An 11,406-nucleotide genomic window follows, 5' to 3' on the forward strand; every position below is an offset into this window, starting at 1 on the left:
ATTCTTAAATTAAACCATTTAGCAGTACATGCATATCAATACAGTAATTACTGTTTTTGTATAAACAAGAAAAGTTTAGTAATATTACGTTACGGAAAATGAGGTACTGAAACGTCTGTTGTATTTTAAAGCACTTGCTTTGTGTCAGAAAGAATAAAAAGTGAAGTGCCATCATGATATGTTGTATTTAATTAAGTCTCTGTTTTATCAATACAGGGAGAGTTGACTATCACTGCTGATATGGAAGACCTTGGAAACGCCCTTTTCCTGGACAACGTTCCTCCTGCATGGTCGAAGAAAGCGTATCCATCACTGCACAACCTTGGCCCATGGTACCCGGATCTGTTACAGCGTATTAAGGAATTGGAGACTTGGACTTCTGACTTCCAGCTGCCAGCCGCAGTCTGGCTCGGTGGATTCTTCAACCCACAGTCCTTCCTTACCGCTATTATGCAGCAGATGGCCAGAAAGAATGAATGGCCGCTTGATCGTATGTGTCTGCAGTGTGACGTCACGAAGAAAGCACGTGAAGATATGGCGGGACCGCCACGTGAAGGCGCATACGTACATGGTCTTTACATGGAAGGTGCACGGTGGGACATGCAGACGGGTATGATCAGTGAAGCTCGACTGAAGGAACTCGCCCCTGCTATGCCAGTCATTTTCCTGAAGGCCATTCCAGTGGACAGACAAGACATGAGAAACGTCTACGAGTGCCCCGTATACAAGACAAAGACCAGAGGACCGACATTCGTCTGGACATTCAACTTGAAGACAAAGGAGAAGCCCAGTAAATGGATTCTGGGAGGTGTTGCCCTGCTTCTACAGGTGTAATACTCTTCGTACTCTACCAGGCACTTAAACGTGTTACACGATATACTAACTTGACTAACTTTATATATGTGTGAAAATTTCATTTGAGAAGACTAACTTATGAGCTACTTGTAGGCAATACTTATAATGTTGAACAGCAGCAAAATTGACCGACTCTAAGGACATGCAGTGCTGGTCAGATATAAGATCGTGACAACATATCTATGACATGTTTGTTGATCGAGTTGTATTAAGTTGTATTCCATCTGATTCGACGTAAAGAATAAGAGATCCAGATTCAAATATCGGTGTTGAAGGAAGTACAGTCGCTTTGAAGTTAATACGAATATGTATGGAACTATTTTTATATAAAATGATGCAGTGTCATGCTTAAATTTGCATACAATGTATTTGCTATTTATTTAAAGAATTAAGTTGTATCATTTCAATATTATCGATCGATTATGATTAATAATTTGTTTAACCTTTTTGTTATGAATAAATATATATATTTATAATTAAAATATTTACATACATGCAAGTTAAACATGCTGTTTTCAGTATGAACGTATAAATCTTTTCCGTCCAGTATGTTCTGTTTTACAATATAGGATGAACATCTGTCTTGTGTTATACTTAAAATAATTAATTTAATTTATGAAAAACGTTATGAAATACGTTGAAGGTTTGTCGTTTGAATAAAATTTATGGATTTACTTGTTTTCTTTTTTTGTGGAAAAGTGTATTTGATACCAATACAAGATGTTTTATTTTAGCAGTGCTATCTATTATTGCACGTCCAGTTTACAAAATTTTTATGGCCGGAAAATTTGGTGAATATAAGCTCCATATATTTTATTAAATTTTGTTCCGTCGGTGATTACATTTTAAGAAATTCTGTTGACTGTCCATACAACAGAATCTGAAATGATATTTGATCAGTGTAAACAATTGTCGAAATTAGTACATTGGTTCATTTAGGATGTACGATCGAATTTTTTCTAACGTTAAGAATTTTTTCATACTCTGTGAGCTTGAAGAACATTTAGTTTCTAAGACAAACAAGAGAAGAAAAACCATAGGTCACCGAATTCGTTTTAATTTTATAGGGCATTTTCTACACCCACTGTTCAAGCATTTCTGAAATTTTGTAAAATTGAAAAAATGGTTGTACTTTATAAAACATATAATATCCCATTTAATGTTATAGGGGTTTCATGTCTTACAGGTTAATATGAATACAAGGTGATGTCAGTATTATATAAGCATAAATGTCACAAACAAATCTCTTTCATTTTTACATGTTGACATAATTACCCCACCCACTTTATTTTCAATGGAAAAATAAATTTCTGACTGTAAGATTTTAAAAATATTTTGCAGCTTTAATGACGCACAAAAATGCTTTGAAATGGAAAGAAAAAAAGTAGGGGTCACCGTGCATCTAAAAGATTTATTAAGAAAAAAACTGGTAAATTTTGATATTTTGTGTTCTTTTTCATTGAATTAATATTTTCCATATAAAAAAGAGATATCTTGAAAAACTTTATTTCAATTATAGCTTATCATTATATGTATCAGTCAGGAAAATATCAAAACGAAACTAGATCTACTTTCATAGATATTTGAAATTACCTACCCCTACTCCGTTGTAAAACATATGTCAATTTTAGACAAATGCTAGCCAAAACTAAGGGTGAATTTTTTTTTTCGCAAAAAACAATCTATTTGCTTAAATGGTACTTTATTAGCCATATTTTAATGATTAGCATCAATTTTCGGCAAAACTTTTGTTGGAAGGCAATATTTAAAGAAACAATTTTCAAAATGGCGGATATCCTGAAAAAAAAAACGCTCGTACATCCTTAAGTAAAAGTGAAAAGGTTGGATACGCATTAATTGATGTAGTTGTCTGCTATATCTATAAATTACTTTAAGCGGAAGTAGATATATGAGCCGTGCCACGGGAAAACCAACATAGTGGGTATGCGACCAGCATGGATCCAGACCAGCCTGCGCATCCGCGCAGTCTGGTCAGGATCCATGCTGTTCGCTAATAGTTTCTCCAATTCCAATAGGCTTTAAAAGCGAACAGCATGGAGCCTGACCAGACTGCGCGGATGCGCAGGCTGGTATGGATCCATGCTGGTCGCATACCCACTATGTTGGTTTTCTCGTGGCATGGCTCATATGTTAGTACCTCCCCATGATACGACAATTGATCAAAAATGGACTACAATATGTACTGTCCTTCAAGTGAATTGACTTAGGTGAATAGATCTACATATACAGCAAAACCCTTAAAACATCCTTAGACCGAATAGTTTTGTCCCGACATCTTCATAATTGGTAGTTCGTTTGAACCCCGTAGAAGTTTTGAGAATTTGAAGTGTTATTACTATTCAAAATCGCAACTTTATACCCGAATTAACTACATTGTATTTACAAAAAAAAAATCAAATTCAAGTCGCCACCCAGCAGAAAACAAAATGAACGGTTAAAATCAAATAGATGGTGTGAAAGTACACAAGACGACCTTTTCCACATAAACACCAAACGCCTTTGACTCGGATATATAACAATGCCGGGTAACGTTAATAATAAAAAATTGGTTTGAATCTAGCTTTCCTTTTGATAATATAGCTGTTACACGTATAGCTGTATAATGGATGATGCTCGTTAGAGTGGAAGTGCATCCGCTGTGAGTGCGGGAAGACGTGGGCTCACTCCCAGGCCGTGCCGAACCAAAGACGTGGAAAATGGTACTAGTAGCTTCCTTGCTTGGCGCTCGGCATGAAGAGGATAGATAAAGGACTAGTCAGTCCGGTGTCAATACATTACGACTGGGTGGAGTATCATAACAGGTGTTTGCAGCGTGATTTTTCAGTAAGGCAGTACTATGACTTTGGGTATTGTGCTCACTGCTACAAGTAGACACCGTCGTTTATATGACTGAAAAGTCATTGAAAAATTATGCTAAAACTCGACTGCACACAAAAAACACGCACAAAGATGAGGACTATAACGCTGTTGTAGGTTATAAAGGTACAAGGCTCTGTCATCTTAATGTAGGCATGACTGTGCCCATTCCGCTTTTGGTAATCAACGCATAAAGCGTTTTATTTAAATGAGAAAAGTTTGTGTTGGTAGGTGATCTGGTGACCGGCTGTCATCAACATTTTACTTTAAACTAGCATGCACACAAACTATTCATGGATATTCAAACATCTTTCTTTCCGTTTGACTGCATTTAGTGACATCCAGGCCTTTAAATGAACAAAAGACCTTTACAACACTTTTCTTGAAATGCTTGGTGGATGTTCATCAAGTTGGTCAAAAGCATTGCATAGCGTATGTGAAAATTCCAACGAAATCGAACTGTGCTATCATAAACATTTATTTATTTTACGACTTCTCATTTTCGAAAAGTCATAAAATACACTTAAATGAGAAGAAAATCATTCTAACACGACCAGAAAATTTTCCTATTCATTAAGTGTAAAATATGCTTTCAAACAAAAAGAAAACAGATTTACATCATTCATGAAACTGGTTTTCTCCCAAAATTAGACAGCCTCGTACAGACATTTTGCAGTTTTGTATGACTTAGCGGACGAACCTTGGTATTTATACCTCAAGTTGAAGTATGTTTGACTGCCTAAAATATGTGATGTAGCGGCTGGTATAAATCTTGGCTAATGTTACATAGAGGATAATTGTTGGTTTCGGTGTAATATCACGTTATAATTTCACCGAGTGGGCACCAAAAGTGATATTTTCACGAGTGGCACAGCCACGAGTGAAAATAACAACTTTTGGTGTTCACGAGTGAAATTACCGTGATATTACATCGATACCAACAATTTTTCTGTTTATTTTATGTCTAAAACTCTACTTTTGTTGTGTTTATTTCAATAAGATGTCGAAATCTGCGGGAAATTTTATCAGGAAGCATCGCAAAGATGACGTCATTTTAACGACGTCATCGTCATATTGTTTCCGGCTTTCAGTACGCTCGGTAAACTTTTTGACGTTAATCCGGGTATCAGATTTGATAATTTTCACTGAGTGGCCAGTGAGTTTATCAGGATATAATTCACCGTTATATTTCGATAAACCACCGAAAAACATAAAATAAATGATTTTTTATTGTAATCATAGATAAAAGGTTGGAACGTTAATGATAACATAATATTAAAGGCACTGACCTCCAGATTTTGGCTAAAAAATATTTTTCTTTCATATTGAAGTTTGGTCATATTGTGAACATTAGAATATGAGTATTTGTTTCTAAACACTTTTAAAAATGCCAAATCAAGAAAAAAAGATGACCGCGTCGGGAACCGCTGTCGCTACCAATAGCGCTATGAAGAAATTAGTGGTCAATGCGCATTAAATATACATATTTATAATCGAGGCAGTTTACGTCGAGTTTAGCGTTACAAACGCTTTTCAATTTTTATCTTAACGTATAGTCTGTCAGTAATTAAATTTCAAAGCATTCTTAAGAACTATAGCATTAATTTCCAGATATCTAACAAAAATTATTTTTATTTGATGTCGAACAATCTGGAGGCCAGTGCCTTTAAAATAACAAAAAAGTGAAACTCAAATTCATCCATGTTTGTACTACACATTTTACTGATACGGTCATGCCTTTTTAATTCCCTGTAATCTTTCATATTTATTTTCTAGATAATAAGAACACATTTTGACATGTAAAATTGTAAAACATTTTGATAGTTTTTCGTTTGTTTTACATTCTAAAATCAAATTGAAAATACTGTTTCTACTATTTATTTCATATTTGCAGACAATTACATAATTACAACACGTGTGCATCAAAAACCAATAGAAAACGTTTTCAGCTTGCCAGTTTAAACTTAAAAAAAACTACCTAGATATATAATTTGCTAGATGTAAAAAAATCAACTGTTTTATGCATTGATCCTACCTTTACACAAGATATCTAGGTATATACTGCTAGCCATATATTCTATCAAACATTGTTACTTAATAATATTGAAACAATTCAAATCAATGAAAAACTCAGATGTCACAAAACTTTTGAATTTATTCAATAATGAGATAGTTCTTCTGCAGTACATGAATGGTTTGGGCTTCTTAACTTAGAAAACCGACTTGTTATAGAGTTATTATTATTGAAAAAATATTCTACTAATTTATATTTATTATAAAGTTATGAATTAAAATCACCAAGTTTAATCTACTAACTGGCTATAACAATAATAATAATGATAATACTAGAATCTAATAAACTTTATTTAAAGACGGTAGACATTAACGGATAAGTACGTATAAATGCAAATCTTACTTTTAATAAAGCCTTTTTATACCAAAGACGTGGAAAATGGTACCAGTAGCTCCCTTGCTTGGCGCTTAGCATTAAGAGGGAAACTGGCCTCTTCTCTCATACCCTCGTGGCGATAGATTCCATCAGGAATGAGGTGTCGCGAGTGATTAATATAAGGTGTAGAACTTGCTTCACAATCGACATAAAACGAATTAGTATAAACTAAAACTAATAAAGCCTTCAAAACGTATGTACGTACGTATATGTAGGCAAGGTTAGCAAACTCATGAAAATTGCAGGCACACCCACGTCGCCAAAGTAAGAAATAACACATATAGTTTACTAAACATATTAATACAATTTAGAAATATATTTTAATTTTTCGTCCACTAACGATCAGTTTACCAGTTTAACCACATTTAAGTCGTATAATTTATTCCCTATACATTATTACATGCACTTAAACTGTTACTAATATGTCAGCGCATTCATTCTTAATATAGTTCTTTTAGACGCTGACAATAAAAATAATATACAAAAAAAAAAACAAAAACAAAAAACAAACAAACGTATTTAATTGTGCTCCAAACACAAATGTTAAAACATAGTGTCAAAATTTTAATGTAAAAGGACAAAGTTTATTCAAAAAGGTTTGAAAAACAGAAGTTTTTGAATGACATCTAACACATATCAGTCGCATTTTCTGTCTAGGGGCTCTATTTTTAGATAAAGAATAATTCCTTTCAAACATTGAGACAAATCGAGGGTCAAAATAGCACGACTTACGTGGCATTTTTCTGTATTTGCTATGTTCAGCTTATTAAGCATTTAAACATACCATTTAACAGAAACATTTTTATGTTTAGCAAACATCAGAAGGAAAGATTAGAGTTGTAAAGTAATTAAAGTTTAACAAACGCATGTTTAACCCTTTACAAATTTCTCTACATTTGTGGACGGACCTAATTCAGCGGCAATTTACATGCCATTTGACAACTCTACCTCTTGTTAAGTAGGAAGGTTTGAACACGCTTCACACATCCCCTCTTTTGATCATATCTTGCAATAGGCAAAACAGCGGCTCAACATTGTTGTTAGTATGTAACATCGGCGTAAAATGTGTAATATTTGTTGCGGATACAGAAGGCAAAAATAAGGGCTGGTCAATAAAGTTCTTTTTCTGTATTAATTTTTTAGAAATATACTTTTAAACCTAAGTCAAATCATTTTCCTAGCCTTTAATTCTGTGTGATTTTTATCGAATAATGAATTCAAACTCGCATCCTGCTACTATAGGTTCAATTTTAATGAGTTTCAATTACTTTACAACACTAATCTTTCCTTCTAAATAATTCTATGTCATCTTATGAAATAATCAGTATGCATCTTACCAGAATATGTGTGTTTTGAACGATCGCTTCAGAAAATGGAACCAATAAGCTGAAGGCTCCGCCAAATACTCCTAAGAAAACTTAAAGATTCATTAATATACTATTATGAATGTCCGTGTATGGGGGAAAAATGTACAATTGCGAAAAACAAACATATGTATCAACCCTTGAAAATTGTTCCCAAAATTTCCGGTCGCCAGCCTCCCTTCTGTTTACATAGTCACGTGATGATATTCCCTGCGCATGGATATATAAGGGAGTGTTAAAGTTTTTCTCAGCAGGCCTCCTGGATTATCGGACCTCATCGCACATCCACGCGTCTTTCAATGTAAGTAAAATAAAATTCATATGTATATTTGGTACGTGTTTCTGATAAAAAAAAATATTTATCTAATATTCATGTAATTTCAGGAAAAGATAACTGGCACTTTATTTTAAAATTACGGATACGTCTTCATTTTCCCTTCTTTTTTTGAACATTTTTTTTTATCTTACAGTAATGTCACGCCAATAAAAGAAGATTTGTACTTTTCAATAGTTATAATGTTATTTTAAGCTATAGTCGTACTGATTTGACATATAGAATTAAACACAGGTCTACTAATGACAACAAATAGTAGCAAAATGTTTTTACGCTTTTCTTTACATATACAGTACAGTCTATGTTTTCCATTTTTAGTGAAATTCCTTTTATATATAGACTTAAACACAGAACTACCAATGATAACAAATAATAGCAAATTATCTCGTGTAAATCGTATAAATGACAGAAGCGTTTAATAATATAACTTTAAAAGATAAAGGTGAGCATAAACCTATATACATAATTAAACAAGAACAAATGATAACAAAATGTTTCTTATGTTTTATATATACAATCTTTGTTTATAGAATTAAACACAGGTCTACTAATGGCAATTATTAATAGCAAAATGTTTTATTTGTTACATAGGTACAGTCTTTGTTTCTCCCTTTCAGTGATATTGATTTTATACATAAAATTAAACACAGGTCTTCTAATGACAAAAAATAGAAAATTGTCTCGTGTAAATCGTATAAAGCGGTTAACAATATGAAAATAAAAGATCAAATTTTGCATATACTTAAAAAGTGAGTGAGTTGGGTTTTACGGCGAATCGACACAAAATGCTCATGTATCGCCGAGATACTTAAAAAGAGAATGTCAAGACGAAACATGACATATACATACTTAAAAAGAGAATGTCAAGACGAAACATGACATATACATATTTCAAATAAGCAATTTGTTCAATTATGAAGTGGACATTTACATATGATTATAAATTTGTATATTTCTCAAAGCAAAGTTCATACATGAAACAACATATTTAACAGGTGCTTATGTACTACTTTTAACAAGCAAACCATTGTCATTTAACTAAAATTTGTTTCGTTGTCTTCGTTAAATAATCATTAATACAACATTAAAGCATCTCGATTGTGTTCCTTTGTATATATATATTTACAGTATTAATTATTACTATATAAAAATCCATGAGAGTTTTAGTGGTCTGCATCAGAAATATTGTACCGACTTGAAATGCATTCAATACTGGCCGAGAATCTGTAAAAATAGTAATAGATCTACAATATGAGAAATTAGAGGTATTTTTCTTGACATTCAAAATCTTTCCGTTGTTAAATGTTATTTGTAGACGGTTAAGAATGCAGTTTGGAGTTATCTAAAATAATTAATGGCAGTTCTTTAAAAAAATAAATATATACTCAAATCAAAGGCATTTTAAGTTTTCCTTTTCTTGTGTAAAATACCGTGAGTTAAACTTCTCCGTCACAATCAATGTAAAGTAGCAAAGCCGAGTTGTTAAGCTGGCTATTTTGAAATCACTTGCCCCTGGCCGATATCTTCATGTGAGAAAGCCGTTCAGCTAGCTTACAGAAGATCGGTGGTCTACCCAGGTACCCGCCTAAATCTCTATACCTGAGATAATGCCTTGAGGCACCTGGCGTATTCCTTCAACATCAAATGTGATGTCACAAGACGACCTATATTTTGTTAGTGTGTCTCTAACTCCAACGCCGCCCTTCCCCCATACCTCCCCCAAGAAAAAAAGTCATAATGAGGTAACTTTCATGTAGAAACAAACATAAAAAACATTATTATTTTTTTGTAAGTTAAATAAATAGTTATATGAATATCATCGGAGAAAAGGGTTAACGTTGCTCTATTTTTGACAGTAATATTGTTCACTAGTTCCTTGTATTTTTACGGAGCAATAAATAAATGAAGAGTTTCTTTAATATTTCAGAACTAGTCAACATGAATCCAATTCACGTAACGTTGATCTCTGCCCTTCTGGCACTCAGCACCGCATACAGAGGTAAGTGCAAACAACCGCAGTAATACGTAGAGCTAAGTGCCAATGACAATATTTACAACAAACACACAAATCTTACATTTATTACCCGTAGAAGGAGTGAAATGTTATATCATGGAAAACAAATGACATTCTGTTGGAACTTGTTGAATATTTCTTTTACATTGTAGATATTTTCTTATAAATCTGCAAAACATGTTACAAAGAGCAAACACGATTAAGGGTAATGGTTACCAGTGCATTGTTTTGTTAGGCTATGAAAATTAGGCGTACAGCACTACTGATACTATTCCAGGTTATACGTAGATTTATATGCTAGTGATGGCCCATGACTTGGGTACATAAAATTCTATTCTATTCTTTTTTATCTTTACAGGTGGCGGCGGTGGTGGTGGCGGAATGATGCCAATGATGCCGGGCGGCGGTATGGCTTAATATTCTTTATTGTTTCATCTTGATGTCACGCATGCGCAGTTAACGAACACAAAACAGAATATAATCTAATATTTATAAATCGTTAATGCAATGCATCGAGTAAGGAAACAAAAGCAGATGAAATCTAATGCAATTTTATATTGTATGAGCAAAACTCTTGTCTATTTACATCTCTTTTTAAAATATGAAACCATTTATTTAAAAAAAGTAAATCACATTTAACAATAAAAATGTCATATGCACCTTTTCTATTTTTTATGATGTTTATTTTTTCATATTCAGGCGGTATGCCAATGGGAGGCGGCATGATGCCTATGGGTGGCAAAATGGGTGGTGGAATGATGATGCCTATGGGCGGTGGTATGCCTATGGGTGGTGGTATGCCAATGGGTGGTGGTATGCCTATGGGTAAAATGGGAGGCGGCATGGGAGGTATGAAGCTACAAAACAAGTTGGTTATACGTGAGAATATATTTTTATATGAGTGTAATAAATAAGTGAGAATGTCATACAATTTTATGAAAGATTTAAAAAAGACACATAAAAATAGTAAATGAATATAAAAGAATATACTAAATAAATAATAGAGGATCTTTAAAGCGATATGCAAGCTTTTATTTCTTTCGTTTTTATCTGCTTTAACCCGAAGCATTATTGTAATTTAGGCATGCCAATGCCCATGCCAATGCCAATGCCGATGCCGATGCCGATGCCAATGCCTAAACCTATGCCAATGCCAATGCCGAGACCAATGCCAATGCCAATGCCAATGCCGAAAATGATGCCTATGGGTGGTGGTATGGGAGGTGGTATGATGCCTATGGGTGGCGGTATGGGAGGCGGTATGATGCCTATGGGTGGCGGTATGGGAGGCGGTATGATGGGAGGTGGCATGGGTAGGTACTATATACATACAATACGCGAGTCGTCACAGTGCAAAAATAACACATACAGACACTTCGCATTTTTCTAGAATATCGACATGTTTACGAAGACACCAAACGAGCTTTACATAACCGTCTGCATCAATTAAAATATATAAAGAAATTTCAGCTGTGTAAAACTCAATCATTTATATCTATCTGGAATTATAATA

The 11,406-nt window shown here is 33.8% G+C and overlaps 2 protein-coding genes across 5 annotated transcripts in view; both read left to right on the top strand.

Annotated features, from left to right (window-relative positions):
• Positions 1-1,529, top strand: part of LOC123533859 (dynein beta chain, ciliary-like) — a 43,035-nt gene extending 41,506 nt beyond the window's left edge. For both annotated transcript variants that reach the window (XM_045315796.2, XM_053519875.1), the window contains one exon: positions 217-1,529. In XM_045315796.2, the coding sequence (XP_045171731.2) occupies positions 217-834 (618 nt within the window). In that variant the 3' untranslated portion in view covers positions 835-1,529. The remainder of the gene's footprint in view (positions 1-216) is intronic.
• A 6,238-nt stretch (positions 1,530-7,767) lies between these two features.
• On the top strand, positions 7,768-11,298 carry LOC128547126 (acanthoscurrin-2-like). Of its 3 annotated transcripts, XM_053518850.1 has the most exons (6): positions 7,768-7,846; positions 9,807-9,878; positions 10,252-10,299; positions 10,593-10,742; positions 10,976-11,116; positions 11,150-11,298. In XM_053518850.1, exons 2-6 carry the CDS (start codon positions 9,818-9,820, stop codon positions 11,281-11,283), a joined length of 534 nt encoding a protein of 177 aa, XP_053374825.1. In that variant the 5' UTR covers positions 7,768-7,846; positions 9,807-9,817; the 3' UTR covers positions 11,284-11,298. The 3 variants fall into 3 exon arrangements, with proteins under 3 accessions (XP_053374825.1, XP_053374824.1, XP_053374823.1); XM_053518849.1 differs by having other exon boundaries at positions 10,593-10,743; positions 10,989-11,298; XM_053518848.1 differs by having other exon boundaries at positions 10,976-11,298.
• The last annotated feature ends 108 nt before the right edge of the window (positions 11,299-11,406 follow it).

Source organism: Mercenaria mercenaria, chromosome 12 (genome assembly GCF_021730395.1).
Source record: "Mercenaria mercenaria strain notata chromosome 12, MADL_Memer_1, whole genome shotgun sequence".
Classification (NCBI taxonomy): domain Eukaryota; kingdom Metazoa; phylum Mollusca; class Bivalvia; order Venerida; family Veneridae; genus Mercenaria; species Mercenaria mercenaria.

What these genes read in the sequence shown, in the direction of transcription:
- LOC128547126 (XM_053518848.1), top strand. Translation starts at nt 9,818, where the DNA reads ATGAATCCAATTCACGTAACGTTGATCTCTGCCCTTCTGGCACTCAGC. An exon ending in ACTCAGCACCGCATACAGAG is followed by an intron (nt 9,879 to 10,251) that starts GTAAGTGCAAAC and finishes TTATCTTTACAG; the next exon opens with GTGGCGGCGGTGGTGGTGGC. An exon ending in GCCAATGATGCCGGGCGGCG is followed by an intron (nt 10,300 to 10,592) that starts GTATGGCTTAAT and finishes TTTCATATTCAG; the next exon opens with GCGGTATGCCAATGGGAGGC.